Genomic DNA, 19,958 nt, shown 5'->3' on the forward strand with positions numbered 1-19,958 from the left:
CTTCATTGCTGAGATCAAACGAAGGTTTCAGTGTGAGAATTTAATCACATTTAGTATGTGAGCGTCTCGCATACGCATGGCCTGCAAGAGAAGGGTATGTCGGTCCTACTATTTACGATTAGGAAGAGAAAGACCCTTGGAAGTAGCACGAAGGAAGAAATGAACCATCCTACGCAAGCCATTAGCTTTGGCATCCTAGTAGCGTCGATGAGGTTCCTGAGAGCCCAAGATCAAGCGAGCGACCCTCTGCCTCAGTGAGTCAGGGTAACCGTCAGCCTGCGACGCTGGCAGCTATATAAGCCGGAGAGATCGGCAGCCGCGCGATTGTATGAAGCGGGCAAGCGACACATGAGCATCGTGTGTGTCTGTCCAGAGTCATCATCACTTGGTGCCTGGAAGCCATTTCTAACGCACGTCTATGAAACTTCTTCTTCGAGATATTCGCATCTTCAACTTTAGTCTTCAGCACGGCACCCTCGTGGTTGCCTCTCCTCTTCATCGAACTAGGAACTATCTTGTGTGAATCGACTTTAATAAACGATATGTGACGCTGACGAAAGTGAAGATATGGATTGATTGGTGTCACAAAATCGAGAGACCGAGTGATTTTAAGAGTGTAAGACAGTGAAGCCGAGTGGCTGAAATTCGGTGTTATACGCTCGAACTACGATTAACGAAGGAATAAGTGATAAGTGCGAAAACCCGACTTGGGTTCGTTCAACCATCATGCTGAAGGTATGTGAATACTTTAACTGCTATTTTTTGTAAATGAATTTAATGGCTAAACATTTCAAATGCATTGTGTAATTTTACGTAAAAATAATTATACGAATTCAGATTTTTTAAACAAAATCTCAGACTCGAATCGTGTCAATGAACTAATTTTAAGGCTAATGAACTAAATCTTTCACATGTAACGGAAGACAAACATTTCTCATTCACAGCATAAGAATAAGACGAGTCATTCTCATGACAACAAAGCACAATATACCACCTCGGAATGCTAATGTTTTGGAGGTTCGCCATGTGCTCCAGTTTTCTGGACCAGCTTTGTTTTGCACTCATGAACTCGCCAGGCTTAAGGAAAGTCGTTAACTATATCAAAATCCATGTATTGTTTCGGAAATTCTTGTGTGAATAAAATGAATTCTGCAAGCATGGTAGTCGGATTAATATTTAAAATTGTTTGAACGAATTGTTCAACGATTGATCTCAGAATTTACTTCTAGAAATTCAAGAGTTTTCTTTTTTATACGGTTTGGCAGCTTTCTCATAATTTGTACTAAATTGTTGTTTCATTATGACATTATATTTTAAATTTATGATTAGTGAAATGAGTATCTTTATGAGCGAGTAAGGTTTAAAAATTTCACTATTAACATAAACTACATATTTTATAACTACTTATTCTCACTGTCAAAGTTTAATATTACGAAATAAATTTCAAACTAAAAGCCAAATTCAAATAAATTTCAGTAAGATCTCAGAAGTAAACCGAGATCCGAATACAAATTCGGATGTCCCATATTTCATTGAATAGTGAAAATAAATATATTCTTACTTGCTACCTTGTTCATTACTCGAATTCATACATGTGCTAGATTGCCCTTTACGACGAGACTCACATCGCATGACGTGAAATGTTTCGTTATATGCACCAGCATTCGCTATTGTGAGCGGCTCACGCCATGTGGAAGCCCTTGCACCAATTATTTCCTTCTCAGAGCGACGAAGCTGAGTGGTTAATGCACTAGGATGCGAGCGACGAGTCACGATTGATGAGCAGCTTCTGAATATTAACGACTCATTATGTTGGGATGTCGTTTAGAAAGAAGGAAATAATTACAAGTAATAGAAGCGAAAAAATAAGTATTCAAGTGAACAGTGAAATATTATGTTTAGCGGAATGAATTAAATGTTCAATATCAGGGAATGAGGATTTAAAGCGGTTCCCAAAGTTGGGTACAAAATGTCAACTCGCAGGATGTTACACTCTTATTACTTTATCTACAACGAAGCGCTTTTGAGTCATAATTACCTGCTACGCCAATGGCGTCGTATGTGTCCTAATAAAATAATCCGTGTAATATAAATCTCAAAAATGTCTCATACGTAGAAGGCAAGAGATTAAATAGACTCGAAAAATATTATTATTCCAACGTGTACATCAAACGAAATGCGCTTTATGCGCTGTCGTGATTTTAGATTTGCGTGCGCACAGCACTTGAAGATATTTTCTTGCTTAGTTGTAACAACTGAGACGGCTTTTCCTCAAATTTAAATTATTGATTACAAAAATTTTAACATATTGCTTTATTGTGGATGGTGTACTTTCTTAAGTTTCTGTATCAGATGGTCAGCGGAAAGCTCAGGATTTAAGAAAAAATTTTATCTCTTGAAGGAATGGATTACTGAAGTGCCTGCTTATATATGGTTCAGTCTCCAAATTGATAATTAAAATTTTATACGGTTTGGCAGCTTTCTCATAATTTGTACATACATTTTTGTTTTATTATAACATTATATTTTAAATTTATGATTAGTGAAATGAGTATCTTTATGAGCGAGTAAGGTTTAAAAATTTCACTATTAACATAAACTACATATTTTATAACTACTTATTCTCACTGTCAAAGTTTACTTTTACGAAATAAATTTCAAACTAAAAGCCAAATTCAAATAAATTTCAGTAAGATCTCAGAAGTAAACCGAGATCCGAATACAAATTCGGATGTCCCATATTTCATTGAATAGTGAAAATAAATATATTCTTACTTGCTACCTTGTTCATTACTCGAATTCATACATGTGCTAGATTGCCCTTTACGACGAGACTTGTATCGCATGACGTGAAATATTTCCATATATGCACCAGCATTCGCTATTGTGAGCGGCTCACGCCATGTGGAAGCCCTTGCACCAATTATTTCCTTCTCAGAGCGACGAAGCTGAGTGGTTAATGCACTAGGATGCGAGCCGACGAGTCACGATTGCTGAGCAGATTATGTTGGCCGTTCGTTTAGAAAGAAGGAAATAATTACAAGTAATAGAAGCGAAAAAATAAGTATTCAAGTGAACAGTGAAATATTATGTTTAGCGGAATGAATTAAATGTTCAATATCAGGGAATGAGGATTTATAGCGGTTCCAAAAGTTGGGTACAAAATGTCAACTCGCTGGATATTCCACTCTTATTACTTTATCCACAACAAAGCGCTTTATTTGAGTCATAATTGCCTGTTACGCCAATGGCGTCGTATGTGTCCTAATAAAATAATCCGTGTAATATAAATCTCAAAAATGTCTCATACGTAGAAGGCAAGAGATTAAATAGACTCGAAAAATATTATTATTCCAACGTGTACATCAAACGAAATGCGCTTTATGCGCTGTCGTGATTTTAGATTTGCGTGCGCACAGCACTTGAAGATATTTTCTTGCTTAGTTGTAACAACTGAGACGGCTTTTCCTCAAATTTAAATTATTGATTACAAAAATTTTAACATATTGCTTTATTGTGGATGGTGTACTTTCTTAAGTTTCTGTATCAGATGGTCAGCGGAAAGCTCAGGATTTAAGAAAAAATTTAATCATTTGATGGAATGGATTGGTGAGGTGCCAGCTTATGGTTCAGTCTTTACAATTGATAATTAAATCTTACTTCAGCGTGAATTAGTAAGAATTTCAGCTTTATTTATTTTCTAGTTGTTACATATTACGGAAATATCTTCTAAGAGCATATCGGATTATTAAACAACGCTCGAAAGTTGAATAACTAAACTGTGCAGACGCTCACGTCAAGCAGCGTGGTTACATTACGTTATAACGAGCGCTATTCCGCCAAACTTTCGTTTTAACTACTCTGATCCGCGCGCTTGAAACTGGTTGGCTGTAACCTTACGGAGACACGCGGCATAAAGTAATGCAGCGAGTCAAGGCACTTGCAAGATAACGCTTTCCTAGGTCATCAGCGTAGTCAGTGAAAGTGACGCTTGGAGGAGCTCGAGTTATGGCAGTCGGCTTTACATAGGCCGGATTACAAGATTAATTAAGAAAGATTTTTTACTCCCAACGATGAATTGAATAGTAGCAGTAATTTGTTTTTAATTTATTCAATAATTTTTATCCTAACGCAGATCATTAAACATCAGTCGAAGCTATTGTACACCACAATAATATTTTTTATGCCGATAAGATGTGTACAATTTTTTTATCAATCACAACTCAAGAGGTGAAACTTAAATTGAGCAATTATTGTTAATAAAATACTATTTTTATTGTTTTTTTTCTTGGCCAAGCCGATTTGGTACTTTGCTGATTAGTATTCATAGGATATAAAATTATATAGGATATATATTCGTAGGATATATAAAAAAAGAAACACTAATTCACCTATGATTTAAATAAAAAAAATACAATTGAAGAGCAGGAAAATTTACTCAGTGATATGAATACATTCAATAATGTAAGGGATTGGCAGTTTGCTATCATACAAAATTCTCATGAGCGCCGATGATGTAACCCTCGAAATACTGTTAGATAAAAAAGTACTTTCTACCGCGCTCGGGTATATCATTCTGTACGAGTTTGCAGGGCGTCTACAAATCAAAGGATGTAAGTCGAATAGGACGTGTGCACTCTTTCTTGAACGCTCGATAGCATGGCATGCTGCGCGTACGTAAGGCCACATTGTTACGAGATATGACATGCCATACGTGCAGGAAAGAGATCTACTAACAGAGTATTGTGTTCGCTGCCTTGTCACGGGAAGTTAGATTGAAATGAGATTGCTGGCAGGAAGCGAAAGAGAGTGAGAGTTGACGTTGGGAAACAGAGACACTCGCCTTATTTCATTACACATTGTGCAGTAATTTAGTACGGATTAGAGAACACTAATCATACTAATGTCCGTCAGTCCGTCACATTATCGTTACAATACACTCAATTTGAGTGAAAATTGTGAGATTTTCATCTCGGTCAATGACCAATGCTCACGAACAAATATACACAACAGAAATATAATGCTAAATAGAACTGTACATTCTTAGGTTTAAAGACTTAAAATAGCGATGGCAAAGTAGAAGACGAGCTCCGACGCAGGTACATATTACTCCGACGCAGGTACAGCTGAGACATAAAATAATTTGAATCTAAATCAAGACTGATCAAAAGACTAGCTACGTAGAAATGATCTTGAACAGCGTACACACAAAAGAACGTAAGCGATGCGTAAAACAGATCGCGTCAGGGAACTGGCGAGGCCTTGAAGCCCTCAGGCTTGTACCCACAACTCTGACGCCGAAGAACAAGAGGCGAGAGTGGGCAACGACTCATTAGCTGCCGTCCATAGAAGCATGGGCGCAATGATAGAATCAATGCAATGAATGATTTATCTCTATCAAAATACTTGGTACTCTCTGAAAGAGTACCAGAATGCGGATTGTTAAAATGTCTTATAATAACTTATGTTCCTAGAATAACGAATTTTTTAATCATGTAAAATATCAGCGTATCTCTAGACACTACACTTTCTGATCACTGCAAATAAGAAAATTTAGAAGCATTGCGCGAGTCAGCGATGGTCAAATCTGTGTGATCGCCCGCTCACTACATGACTAATCACCAGTGATCAGTTGCTGCAAAATATTGAGGCTGATATACATAGTTGCCAGGAGCAGGGTTCGGTGAAAGTGCAAGTAAGGAAAGGTTCATTTCACAGGAGCCAACCTGCTTGACTTGCGATCCTTCATCTCTCGTGCAACACTTAGTCGTCACCTTTGCTCAACGGGTATTTGATTCTGTTGATAATGCTAGTACAATATGGCGATACTTTCATCCTAGCAGGTGAAATAAATGAAGCAATGTAAGAAAGATGGGATCTTAATGGTTAAGACTAGTTAAGCACCCCTGACGTTACTGGGGTGCGTATTCTCAACAAGAACATTACTGAGGTGCGTATTCTTAACAAGGTTAATTGAATCAATAAGACAAACAAATTTGGTCTATTTAAAAATTTTTTTAAATTACAATTCATTGTGAAATATACATTGCGTTTTATTAACAAGGATAGAATAGGATGAGTTTTCTTAACAAGATGATACTGAAATTTATTGAATCCCACCAGCAACATTGAAATACCTGTCAAGTCTTGTTATGCCCATCAAATGAAACTTAATAAACAATTGTTCTCCAATCGAAAAAAGGAAAATCAAACTTTAGAACATATGAGAAATAACCCAGTGAAAATTTACAGACGCGGCAGCTTCTGATTTGGATTACCAGAAGCTGGGGCGACTCTAAATTTTGTTAGGGAAGTCCCGTCTCTTCCAGTGCAGCTCATGGATCTCCTATCTCATTCATGCATTGTCTCCAACTTTAAACAAGTATGCAAAATTTCAGATCGATAGGATAAGTAGAAGTGTGTTAAATTTCGATTACAAGATTTGTAGCAGACAGACAGACAGACAGACTGACAGACAGACAGACAGACTGACAGACAGACAGACAAACAAGAAGTGAAGTTAAAGAGAAGTGTTGTAAAAAAATAAGGTCTATTTAATTTTTTTTTCAGAATTACAATTCAATGTAAAAACGCTGGTGGTCCTCAACAGCGTTTTATTAACAGGGTCGTACTAGGGTGCTTATTCTTAACAACATCCGAAAGATATTACTGGAATTTATTAAATCCCACCAGCAACATTGAAATTCCTGTCATGTCTCGTTATGCCCATCAAATGAAACTAAATAAACAATTGTTCTCCAATCGAAAAAAGGAAAATCAAGCTTTCGAATATATATGAAATAAGTCCAGTCTCTTCCAGTGCAGCTCATGGATCTCCTATCTCCTTCTCTATCCCAGCGTGCATGCTACTAACAGGCCGGATGTATCCTTCAAGCATCGTTGCAAAAGGAAAAGAAACTAAGTTGGGTAGTTTAAAAATGATCAATTTCTCTAAACACGGTCTGCTATCGAATAAAGTTGGTCCACAGCTTGAAGGTACTGATAAAACTACATAAGAGGAAGATTATATGGCACTATTGCGCAAGAAAAAGAAACTAAGCAGGGATAGTTTGAGAAAAGTTCGAAGCTACAATAATAGTGCTTGGCTCGAATACTAATCAAGCCGGGCGGTGCGGGGCACGCAGAGTTTCTCGCCACTTTCTTTTCGATGGTCGTTGCGTTCTTGCTTAGAAAACGTGTGACTAATTTTTTGGAGTCATACAAGGACCATTAGTTCTTGCTCTGCAGTCGCTTTGAAATACTATTACTTCCGTTGTTTTAATTTTTATTTTAATTTGTCGTATGGTGGATGGTTGTATTATTTCTTAAATGCACGTGAACAAATAAATCACAATTTGGTTACTCATTTACTCACAGAAAGAAGGTAAGAAAATTTAGATTTAAAGAAATACACGAGAAAACTTGAGATTTCAAACTTGCGCAATTTTATATAATAAGCGGCGGTAATAATATGAATTACTAACTCAATGAATTGACGCCAGATGGTAAACTACGTTTTCGTAAAATTTTCAGGCAGTTAATATAAAGAAATATTGTGAATAAAAAGTTTCCCTTCAATACTATGTCAGAATATAGAGCTATCAACCGTTACTGTACCTCTGCTTTCAATAGGTGATTCCAGTAAAGAGAAATACTCTGAAATTTCGGAGGTAATTTTTTGCACCTCATCCACGCTTTCATAAGCACTTCTGACATGACGTCGTTTTTTGACCATTGACTAGAACTTCACTCTTAATGTTTCTGGCTCTTTAAAAAATTGAAAACCACGAAAAAACGCCCTCAGAACTTCATGTTTGCATGTAATAGATTCGGCATGGGCCACAATCGGTGAGCGGGATGTATAGGTGGCAATTTCTGGTTCAAATATATTTTGCCATGGAATGTTCAATGTAATGTCTGTAATCTGTTGAGTTTACCTTATACTTATTTTGCCCAGCCTCTTGTCAATGCCGGTAAACCTACCAGTTAATATGAACTATAATAATTTTCTTCTTTCGTAATGTGCTATTTTTGTAATTTTTTTTTCATTTCGGCGGTTGAGAGAAGATGAGAGATTTATTTCGGTGAGATGAGAGAAGTTCATCTAAAAAATTCAGCCTAAATTGCTCCAAAATCTTTCGAGACCAGAATTACAGAAAAAAATGAATAAGCAACCTCGTCATGGAACATAATTCTTCGTTTTACGCACAGGAAATACAACCACTTACGAAAAATAAATGCTCGCGATGAGCTAATGTTAATTTTATGAGCCTCGTTTATAGGACCTGAAGACAACACAAACTATGAACTTTTGCATGTGAGTATTTTAAAGGAAACTTGTCAGGAGGAAACGACAGCAGTCTTTGAGCCATTACCTTTACAAGAAGAAAGGGAAATGCTCCTGAGAGAATATGAGGGCACAGTCATTTAGACGTTCAAAAACATTAGCACAGCATATAGCTAATTGGCCAGCGAGGCAAAAGATTGTGTGGAAAGGTTATCCGGGAGCCCGAGAGCATGGGCCAGAGCTGTCCTCTGCCGGCATAATAATCAACGCTGGGCTACTTTCACTTTAGTTGGTGGGCCTCCGAGCGATATGCTCCTCACTTTAATGAACTCCAGCACGGCCTAAGCAATCGCATATCTACCGGCTCAGGCCCAGAATTGAGCTATGCAATTTTCTTGCTGCTGGTTGCGTCAGGTAAACTGAACACGACCGCGGTAGAAATTCTTGATGAAGACGGTATACGCCGCTACAAGTCGATGGCCTTATAGCTGATGTGCGCGGTGGACCAGTTCCTGGCGCACCAGTTTCTGGCGCACCAGGTTCTCACCTTAGTCGCAAATCGGCTAGGACTTTACCAATGCTCCTGTAAACACGATCAATATTCTGAGAAGTAATAGGCTAATTTCCTAGGGCTTACAAGCGGCTTAGAGTTAAGATATTTATTGTTATTGTAGGAAGAATATGTTTGAAATATTGAAATACTTCAAGGCATGGATTAGTTAGTTAGGCATTAGTTGTTGCATAACAGACACATGCACCGAACTCGCAACTATCTGCTCTCTTTCTAGGATTCCTTTTTACTACAGAGATTTGTAATTAAAGCTACGAACTTCCTTGAGAACAAAATAGAACGATAAGGTGCTATGAATATTTTTAATTTCACGATTCATTTGTGCTAAAAATTTGCAATATATTTTAGTCGTTTAAGCATAAACCTCTCTCTTTTAAACCCGTCTCATTGAGAGGAATAAAGTTAATCATCTTTATGATGGAAGGAACCGGTCACCTTTCCTTCTTCTCTAATCGAATGAAGAGAAATCGTCAGGAGACGGGATGCCGAGGTTGACTTTCCTGGCAAATATTCGAAAAGATCATTACAATATAATTGCAAATATAAGAAAATGGCTGCGCGCGAATGGAGCAATTGCTACTCTACTTCAAGAAAAATGTTGCCCCAGCTTCAATGTTACACATTTTTTGGAGACTTCAGGAAAAATTTAAAAACATTATCGCGCGAATGTGTTCGCTGCAGATAGATAGCATTGGTAAAAATAGTTATGTACATGATCTGCCTACACAATTAATTTAACAGAATCAAAGACGGTTGGTTTTGGTACTCGAATCTCTCTTGCAAATATTCACTGTCAAGTGAGAACTCATATTTTGAATTATTTCTAGAACACAAATTTTTACCATAGATTTACTTGTGTTAGAAAAACATATGGTGTGTCCATTCTAGTTATATTTGTACCCTAATTGTCCACTTTATTAATTTTCTTCGCTCTGAAGACGACCATCGGTAATTAGGCAATTATTTAATGAAAAAGTTGATTACGCAAATCTATATTGATTTGCAGGAGCCGTCAAGAAGCGGTAAATAAATTTCTGGCTCACATTTAAAACTCGTAAACCTGGCAGGTCGTAGAACACGTCTTAGAAAGTGTGAAACGATGACCTGTTGCAAGAAACTCGCCGGACCTTCACAATTGACATGAAATAACTCGTTCTTAAGCGAGGGAGTACGCTATTTAAGTGTGACGGCTTTGCAACTCAAATTCCTGCTTTAATCTAAAGACTGATAGGAAATGGTTAGGTCAGCGACCAATCGAACTCGTCTTGCCTGTACGCGCCTGTTATAGATAGAAAGATCGCTAAATGATGATACCTCCGATCGTATTAAAAGTTTGTAGTTTTTATTTTAATTTGAGCTCTTCAATTGAATTCATTGACGCGCCCTCGGGGAAAGTAATAGCCATCAACTCTTCCAAACTCGTCCAGAACCTAAACGAGTTTGAAGAAACTCGCTCCTCTGGCTTTGAAATCTGGCCAGGTATTAACAAATATAAAAGTTTTATGAGACTCCATAAAAATTGGAAGTAATAAATGATGTCACATTTTTGCTTCTTTAGAACATAACTTTGATCATATGATGTATCTTTGTTGTTACTGTCACTTTAACGTGTCCATCAGCTTGGTCAAATTGAATGAGAATCGCGATTAATAGTCAAATTACATTCGACTTGGAAACTTAATTTTTTGGCTATTTAGCAGAACAGATTAAATAACAGATATATTTAAATACAGGAACCATCTGCTCCTAGAATAAAACTATTTTGAAAATTCATGCGCGGTTATCGGTTCTCTATGTTGACTTCTTGATACTGCTATGTCATGCTTTTGGCTCACTTCTAAAATTCACGGGCGATTTTTGTTTCGTTCATTACGGCATCCCAAGTTTCCTTGTAACTCTTTTACAGGAGCGCGATGGGCATTAGACATCTGCTGCTCGGAGGCTCCGCCGAAAGCTTTCTTCGCTTTCACTCTTATTCAATACCTCAGATATTACCACGACTTTGTGCGTGTAATGAACTTCATGTGCACCATTACGTAACACGGACCTGTGATCAACCCGCAGAAATATAAAAATGCTTGTTCATAAATCTAATTTATTACGTGCGTTGAATGAAGAGAAATTCTGAATAGACAAAAAAATTGATTCTGAGTTTTGTGTCAGATAGCCGAAGAGCAGATTACTGGAATAAAAAACTCACAGAAAATTAAAGCTCATATGTCCTTAATATGAGACGATTATAAAGACGATTATACGACATTGAGTAGTAGTGAAGTGCGGAAAAAACGCTATATTACTTTTCAAGATCGTACTTTTTGCTGCCACTCTATGCACGAGCGCTACGAGCTCTACGATGCAATAATTTTCAAGTGTTTTCCCCGTAATAGTTCCAAACGAAGGCGAAAGTTTTCCTACAGGCGCCACTTTTTGCGTAGGCTGCAGGTACTTAATGTCTCATCCATCCATGATTTTTCTGGGCTCATAGTTCGAGGGCAATCCACTGATGGACAAGTGACCTTAAGCAAGCAATTTTTTGTTATTAACTGCCGCGTTTAAAGCTGGATGCTCAAATAAAGCCATTCTATTCGCTATTTAAAAGTTTCGTTTAGTTCTTGCATCTCTCCTTTGAAAACTTTCTTAAGAGTCAAATGAAACCGAGAATATTGGAAAGAAAGAACATCCGGCAACTGCAGTTAAAGACGAAATACGCACATCATTGTTTTGTAATCATTCTCATAAAAATGTATAAAATAATGAATGAGACTAAGCGATTGAGACAAAAATTAAAAAATTTTATCGAATGGGAAATGATGTGACAAATGTCACTCGCATCCAAAAATTAAATTACTTCCCAGTCCATTTTCAATAAAATTTTTATGCTCTGTAGATTTTGAATTTTACCTATATAGGAGAAACAACTTTGTAAGAGTCGTTACCGCAATAAAAAACTGGTAACCACTTTTCAGATCCACAATGCCTTCACTACTGTAAAACAGCAAACGGGATTATTTTGTGGTCATCGCTGTTGCTCGATTTGCGTGCCGGCATGATGGGATAGATTGTCCACATGGATGCGTGTGTGGAAAGGATTTTATTGTACCACTTTTCGTAATTAGAAAAAATGTTGACTACGATTACTCTTGATGCAAGACTATTTTAAGAATCTTTTCTATAGTTCGTATCCCTGTGCACTTGATCTGCAGTGTACTCGTTACGTTCGTTACGCATTAGTCTTTGTAAGCGCGGGAGGCTGTAGTGTTTCGAGTCGCAGAGTATCAAGGAAAATATTATTTACTAAACAAGGCGAAAGTTATCCCTGCCCTCACGCAGAGCCATCGAGCGCTCATGCGCGTCAATGAAAGTGAAGACGACCGAGGTAGCTTATATCATCGCTTCGTCGTCAGGGACGCGAACAGTAACAGTAACAATTACAGTAACAGTTAGTTATGTAGGTTCGTTAGCGCAGATAGTTGATGTCCAATTTACAGTACAAATAACTGTATGGTTCATCACACTTAATAAAACCGGAAAAAATATTACATTCTGACCCGAGAATATTGGTTGGAATATTGGTTTCATAGTTGAAAAGTTGGATTTATTATGAGTGCATTTTCCTCTAGAAACAAATTCAAAAGTCTTTAATTATTCCAAAAGCCGGCTCTATTGTGCCTGCGTTATTATCGCCCGCATTAGCAGCCACTAAACGGTGTTTGCCAAGTAAAGATTACTATACTATAAAAACTTTAATACATTATTCTATGCAGACCAATAGTTGTGGGAAACTTAAAAGCGGCTTAATGTTAGCGTGATTAGCCTAGACAGACGGAAATAGGAAGGCGACTGAAGAATACTCTCCAACTTGTAAGCAAAACAATTGAAACTAATTTAGTTTTGTCGATATTAAAGTAGGTAAAAAGTCGCAGCAGACATTTAAGGTGATGAGATGAAACATCCAGTTTAAAGCGAACTAATTTAATGAAATTGCCAGCATGGCGCGTGATTATTATAAACAGCCAGGTGCGAACAATTATAGCCATGGTCGGCAAAAATTGAGTGAAGAAATTTCAAAGCTCTCAAGGAGAAAGCGAAGGCGCCAGTGAGATGCCCAACGTTCAGTTCATTTGAAGTTGCCTGGTGACTTTCCTCAAGAGTTCAGGCTTTTGCAATGATCTGCGTTGTACCTGTTGACGACTTTCCTGGTACAAAATCTCTATAGAATTCATGGTACAAATACCGGCGATGTTGATGTTTGATACTTTATAACTTGATGATATTTTTAAGCGCCGCTCACAAGTTACTTTATGCGTTAAGCAATGATTTTGTGAACAAATCAGCGTTTAATATCAACGATCATAGTTAATGATGCATTGCTGGCATTTTCTGCATTGTGCTGCATCCAGCAGGACTCTTACACTCTTCTCACGTACATGTTTGGTTGCTTTCTTTCATGACGCGAAGTCTCGATGAATTACATTGACGAATGTAAATTTGATCAAGTTTTAATTTCGTAATTTTATCCGAAAACATATATAACTGAAAACTTTAAGCTCTTCATAATTTATAACAATTGATTCAAACACTTGTAATTTGGCCAAAATATTTACTTGCGGTTATCGATGCATCATGTACTTAGTTATATTTTTTAATGGAGCTGTATTAAATGTGAAAATTAAAGGAGCTAAGAATTAGAAATTCACTGAAATTATTGTGTCAATTAGCTACTTGAAACGCTGAAATTGGAATAATTTGTTCGCAAGAATACACAACAATGAACAATTTCACTTGCCATACATATTTGCTTGGAGATGAATTCCTGCAGAGCGCTTGTGAGGGACCTTGGTGTGTAAGCTGTGTTGCTCGTCTGTGTGAATCAGTTATTCTTTTGTGTGTCTCAGTCGCTCATTGTTGCTATTGTTTGCAGTGTGGACAAAGTCTAGCGGGAAATTTCTAAATTTTCTTTGAGTCTGCATGAAACTTAGTAAATGAAATTGGTTTATGTGCATCTGAATAATAGACGGAAGCAACGATATGTGATATCAAGATGTCTATACCCTCCAGGTTGCGTTGCCTTGCTCAATGTTTTTTTATATGTAAATACAAAGTGATGCTTGTATTAAGTAACATTTTTTCAGAATTGAAGTAGTAATGTAGTTCAATTCATTCAATGCGTCACACCAGAAATTTTTTTCTGGTCTTTTACTTCACTTATTCATTTATTCAAGTTTATAAAAACACAAAAAGTATATATGTACTCAAAGCATAAAGTATCTACTCATAGCACGTGCATCTTTAGCCCACAAGTCCATGCTAGAAATTTATGGGAAGTATAGTTCTGGAAAAGATTTTCGGTGGGACTTTCTCGTCCTTTAAAAGCCTTCCTACTTAAGTAGAAAGCCCAGACCAAGGAGCGGCTGAGTTAAGTGTATCAGCACCACGACTTTCTCGAGGGCGCTTCTACAAGGTACATGCTTCGCCCTCTCCAGCGAACATAGTATTCTGGCTGACAGATGTTCAGGCAGTTTAGCAATCTCTTTTGGACCTAAGTTGTTAATCAGAGTCTTTATGATTTTAAACTCGAGGACTTGTTGTATATGACATTATTAATTAGAATACAATATTAAGAAGGACCTAAAATTCGCAATCTTCCTGGAAAATTTGCTTCAATCTACAGAGATAATTGTACGTTATCTATGATCAACATAATACCATTAAGAAGTATGGCTGATTGAAATCATAATTAGATATCAGCTTCGGTCAACCTTACTTTCACTCGGTGGCCACAACAGACGTCGTGTTCAAGCAGCTAATGCCTTCAGTTATGGAGGCAAACTTGTTCAAATATTATCATCCACCTCCTGTCGAGGTCAGCTGTACACAGTTGAATATTTTAATAAATAAAATTAAATGGAATCAAAAGATACATAGTCGAATTGTCTTCGAAATCCAAGTTTGTTTACCGAATTAAAAATGTAATTCAAAGCTACAAAAAATCCCGTTCTTGGTTCAGTAGTACAATATGTTAAAATCATGCTCTGCTCGAACATCCAAAACACGTTCTGTGCGATTTGAGCGCAAGTTAAATCTTGCAAGAATTGTCGTACTAATTTCTGTGATGGAAAATTAAATGTGGTTCAAAAATTTGTATTGATGGCATTTATCATCAATGCAACATGTAGATTTTCCTACCAAAATCATTAAACCTCGTCTCAGTAGACATGAATCACTAAAATTATCGAGCGATTATGCGCACACTTTGCGTTCAAGCTTCTGGGAATCACTCATCTGCCTATAATTTTTCTTCGGTATTTCTACGGCATAACCCTTGTCTGCACGTGCACGCATTGATCCCAATTCGTTACGTGATATCCCATCAATTTTCGTGCCGTTCATTTCGGCGCAGTTCAGTGAATAAGGAAGTGCGTATACCTCAAGATGGCGCTGGAGCATAAGCGCCAGGCACGGCCTGGTAAGATATTGAGTAATCGCGTAAGACAATGTGTAGACAATCATCATCCACACGAGTGCCCTCGACATAGAAAGAAAGAAAGAACACAAGAAAGACACGGCAGAGGCGTGACTGAGGGTTCGTTCGATAGATCCTCTTCCGCCGGTAAACACTTTCACTGCGAGAGCGTCAGGCTGCGTGCGTGGAGCGGCTTGCGGTTGTTCTTCGGTAGCTGGCGACGAGAACGGAAATGCGATTGGCACCGAATTATAAACTTTATCTGCGTGCTAGCAGGTAGCAGTGTTAGTTATAATTATGAAAATTAAGAGAAAAACCGTTGGAGATTGCAGTTATTGGCTGATAAACTCGTGCAGCTGTTTTTATAAAAGTATCTTGGTACTTTTGTTAAAGCCATTCGCAAAACGTGAAAGTAAATTCATTACTATTTCTAAAGGCAGTGAGCGGCTGAAAAATTTACCGATTCACTGGAACAATGGAATTTCTAATATTTTCAGGAACATTAATTTGCTGGCACTTGATATCTTGACGTTATACTATACAGAGTCAAGGAAATAGGAGAAGAGAAAATCGGGTAAATAACAACAGCAGAGCGATTCCAGTACATAAAAAGTAGGGTTGGAAATAAATCACAGTGAAATCTTTCCTCATCTATTCTAGTGGAGGTTCCCCAAAACACATTCACTTTAATCAAGTTTAGATATAATTATTTGTAATATCTATGTCACAAGCTCAGTTTTTTTGGCAAGTTCCTGTTTGCGGTCTGGTCAGTTTTTAAATTTCTACTCGCGTCCGTTCGTTAATAGTAGGATTAAGAGACAGATGTTGGAGAAGACGGAAGTGGCCTCGAGCAGCAGTTACTCTTTTTAGTTGTTGGTCAAGTAAGCATGCAGGAATTAAGGTTGTTGTTGAAAATGGAGCGGGTGAAAGCTCGCAGCGTTACTTGATCTATGATGTAGTGAACAAACATTCTGGGTGATCACTTCATGAAAGAGAATTATATAATGGAAAGAGTAATGTGGAATGTGGGAAAAAAATTGTATGGTTCACCAGTTTCTCATTTTGTTCTCTATAAATATTCGAAAACAAACACTAATCTAAATGGTTACTTAATCATGCTAGTTTTACTATAGAAATGAAGTAGGAATGCAAATTGATGGAATGCATGGATCGTATCGCCGAAATGCTAATTCGCGAACGTTCAAATTCAATCAAGTATTAATACCAAATTCCATTAATTAACTAACGTTATCGTTATTATTTTAGTCTTATCCATGTGCAAGATTTTTTAAAAAGCCATCAATAATTCATGATATCATCAGTAATCACATGAACCCCACTAAACTTTTTTGTTCCCTGCAGATACTGGTTGCTGTGCTGGGACTCATGTCCACAGTTCTGGCTGACCATCCATCCCCATCTTACGGACCTCCTCCTTCAACCTACGGTCCTCCACCTCCCACTTATGGTCCTCCACCTAAAGCGACGTATGGTCCTCCACCCAAAGCGACCTATGGCCCTCCACCCAAAGCGACCTATGGCCCTCCACCTCCTTCTTATGGACCTCCACCAAAGGCTACTTATGGTCCACCTCCACCAACTTATGGCCCGCCACCGACTTCTTACGCTCCTCCACCGATTCCACATGGGGCAGAAATTCTTCTACTCCAACTTGATGAAGGTGGCGGCGGTAAGGGTAAAGGTGGTGGCGGAGGAGGAAAAGGGAAAGGAGGAGGTTTATTCGGCGGAGGATTATTCGGAGGAGGAAAAGGCAAAGGTGGTGGAGGTGGTGGCTATGAAGAATACGATGAAGGCTACGGTGGAGGATATGAAAGCTACGATCACAATGAAGGAGGTGGTAAAGGCAAAGGCAAGGGATTCTGGGACTTCGACCTGATGAAAGGAATCAAGGGCATGTTTAGCAAAGGAAAAGGAGGCGATGACTATGACTACGAATACGAGCTCGAACCTATCTTAACATACGGTCCACCTCCAAAATCTTACGGACCACCTGTTTCTTACGGGCCACCCCCAACGTCGTACGGACCTCCACCACCAACATATGGACCACCACCTCCGACTTATGGACCTCCGCCCAAATCTTACGGGCCTCCCCCAGCGACATATGGACCTCCTCCTAAAGCTCATCCTCCTCCACCGCCGGTCTTACTTATCCCAGTTGGTGGTGGCGGAGGAAAGGGTAAAGGCGGTGGTGGCGGTGGGAAGGGCAAAGGCGGTGGAGGTGGCGGCAAAGGAAAGGGTGGAGGATACTTGGATTCAATGATGGACACAATAAAGAAAGCAGGATCGGCTTATGATAAAGCCTTCAAGAACATCATGAGCTTCGGTAAGGGAAAAGGAGGCGGCGGAAAGGGAGGAGGTAAAGGTTCTGGGGGTAAAAAAGGAGGAACGGAAGAAATCATCCCAATCATCATCTACGGACCACCCCCTCCTCCTCCTCCTGTTTACAAACAACCATTGCCATCATACGGGCCTCCAGTGTCAACCTACGGCCCTCCTCCATCTCTGTACGGACCAGCAGCACCGTCTTCTTCATACGGAGTCCCTCATGGACATGGTGGTGGCGGATTTGGTGGTGGTCACAGTGGGCATGGACCGCCAAAACCTTCGGATATTATCAGTATAAATGGAGGAGGAGGCTATGGATCCGGTGGTCACGGTGGTGACTTTGGAGGTGGACATGGTCATGGATTTGGTGGCGGACATGGCCACGATTTCGGTGGAGGCTTCGATGGTGGTCATGGCAAAGGTATCGGTGGTGGTCATGGAGGAGGTGGAGGCTCCCATGGAGGCCATGGTAAAGGTTTTGGAGGTGGTCATGGTGGTGGAGGAGGTTTTGGTGACATTCACAGCTCTGTTTCAGAACTTTCTTCGGGATATGCGCCTCCTCCAACAGAAGTGTACACTCCTCCTAGTGAGAGCTACTCTGCACCGGCTGAAATTAAGGGATCACATGCAGGTGGAAGTTTCATTTCATCTTCACAAGCCACAGGTTCCCTTCATTCGTCAGCTGGATCATTGTCTTCTCAATATGGTGCTCCTCCACAAAGTAAAACCGTCACGACCCATGCATCTTCTGGTGGACAGAATAGCATAATTGTGGATTTCAACAGAGGGACTGCAATAACTACCGGATATGCACCTCCTCCACCTTCGAATGAGGTTTACACACCACCACAACAAAGCTCACATGGATTATCGTTGCAAGATTCATACACTCCTCCCGCAGAAAGTTACAGTGCCCCATCTTCTGGCTCAGGAAACTTCCGCTTTCCGGGTTCAGCTGAATCTGATAATTACGTTGCTCCATCGAGTCAACATTCTGGTTCAGGCTCATTTGGAAGTTCAGCTTCTCTGGCAGCAGGACAAAATTTCAAAGTGTCAGCGGAAAGTTGCGAGAACTGTGACGTTAATCCATGGGTGCCAATGCCTCCAGTGGGAGCTGCACCTGCCTTATCAATTCCATCCAGACCTTTAGGGCCTTCTGGTACTTACAGAGAACATATCCCTCCCACCGCTGAACCTCAACAGACGTACATTGCACCCACTACTGGACAGTCGATTATTTCGGTTGATACCCCGTCTTCTGTGTACGAGGGTCCTGACTCCAACAGCCTTAATCCAGTCCGGCTACAACCAACCTTCACTCAGAGTTTCCGACAACACAGTTCCGATGAAGTGCTCTTCCCAGCAGGACCTGCTCCTGTTTCCGTGCAGTCGGGAGTGTCAGGAGAAGTGCATGCTCCTGCACCAATCGACGTTCTACCTCCGTCGTGAGTATAACAGACATAAGTGAAGAGAGTATAAATCACTTGATAGTTCTCTTGTTGTCTATAAATTACCTTGAAATATTTTTATCCCGACGTTTTAATAAATTTCTGATGAATTTTCAGAGTGCTTCACGGTTCAGCTGCCAATAGCATCGTCTCCCAAGGAGGCATCAGCGACAACGACTTCCAAGGTGTGCTTTCTAATTTGCCCCAACTTCCACTGGAGACAGAGAGTCCAGTAACTAAGAGAGGTCGGGAATCCAAATCTGATGATTTGGGAATCCAAAAATTGATTGGTACAGAACTCTCTAAGCAAGACCAACCGATTTCACAGACACCGGAACCCAGAAAAATATCACAGAGCGAGAGAACACTATTGCAACAATATCCGGCTGAAGGTTCCCTATCAAACGTCCTGTCCGGTATGTACTGTTGAGTTACCGCTACCAGTTGATTCGTCTTGGCAAATCTGGTGGCTGTTTTTGAGGTTCCCAACTGCACCCTTCCATCACTCCCGTTGGCATGGGTGTCGGTGATTTATAGAAGACTTAATCATTATCTCCGAGCTTTGTGTGTTCCTTCTAAAATCTAAATCAAGCTTTAAATCGTGTGATACCTTGTGTAATAGTAATGAATTGAAGGCTTCTAGCTTCCTGATTCTCAACCTTTTCTTCGTGGTACATTCATATTAATCAGCCAAATATCGTATTATCCCTTGTAAAAATGGATTAGCTTCAAGGCTTTTGGCTTCGTGGTGCTAGCGGGCTGCATTAGATATTCCATTAGCGACCCGAAACCTGTCCTGACAAAAGTCTCCCGGATCATGTTCATTGGTCGGTCTAGTTT

The 19,958-nt window shown here is 39.3% G+C and overlaps 1 protein-coding gene across 6 annotated transcripts in view; it reads left to right on the forward strand.

Moving 5' to 3' along the window:
- The first annotated feature begins 336 nt into the window (after nucleotides 1-336).
- LOC108682713 (mucin-4) overlaps nucleotides 337-19,958 on the forward strand; it is a 34,380-nt gene continuing 14,758 nt past the window's right edge. For 5 of the 6 annotated variants that reach the window (XM_047885372.1, XM_047885375.1, XM_047885373.1 and 2 more), the window contains exons 1-3: nucleotides 337-735; nucleotides 16,684-19,115; nucleotides 19,236-19,534. In XM_047885372.1, coding sequence (XP_047741328.1) covers nucleotides 727-735; nucleotides 16,684-19,115; nucleotides 19,236-19,534 — 2,740 coding nt within the window. In that variant the 5' untranslated portion in view covers nucleotides 337-726. The remainder of the gene's footprint in view (nucleotides 736-16,683; nucleotides 19,116-19,235; nucleotides 19,535-19,958) is intronic. The other variant, XM_047885374.1, reaches the window with a different exon arrangement.

This window comes from Hyalella azteca, unplaced genomic scaffold, assembly GCF_000764305.2.
Source record: "Hyalella azteca isolate HAZT.00-mixed unplaced genomic scaffold, Hazt_2.0.2 contig17722, whole genome shotgun sequence".
Taxonomy (NCBI): domain Eukaryota; kingdom Metazoa; phylum Arthropoda; class Malacostraca; order Amphipoda; family Hyalellidae; genus Hyalella; species Hyalella azteca.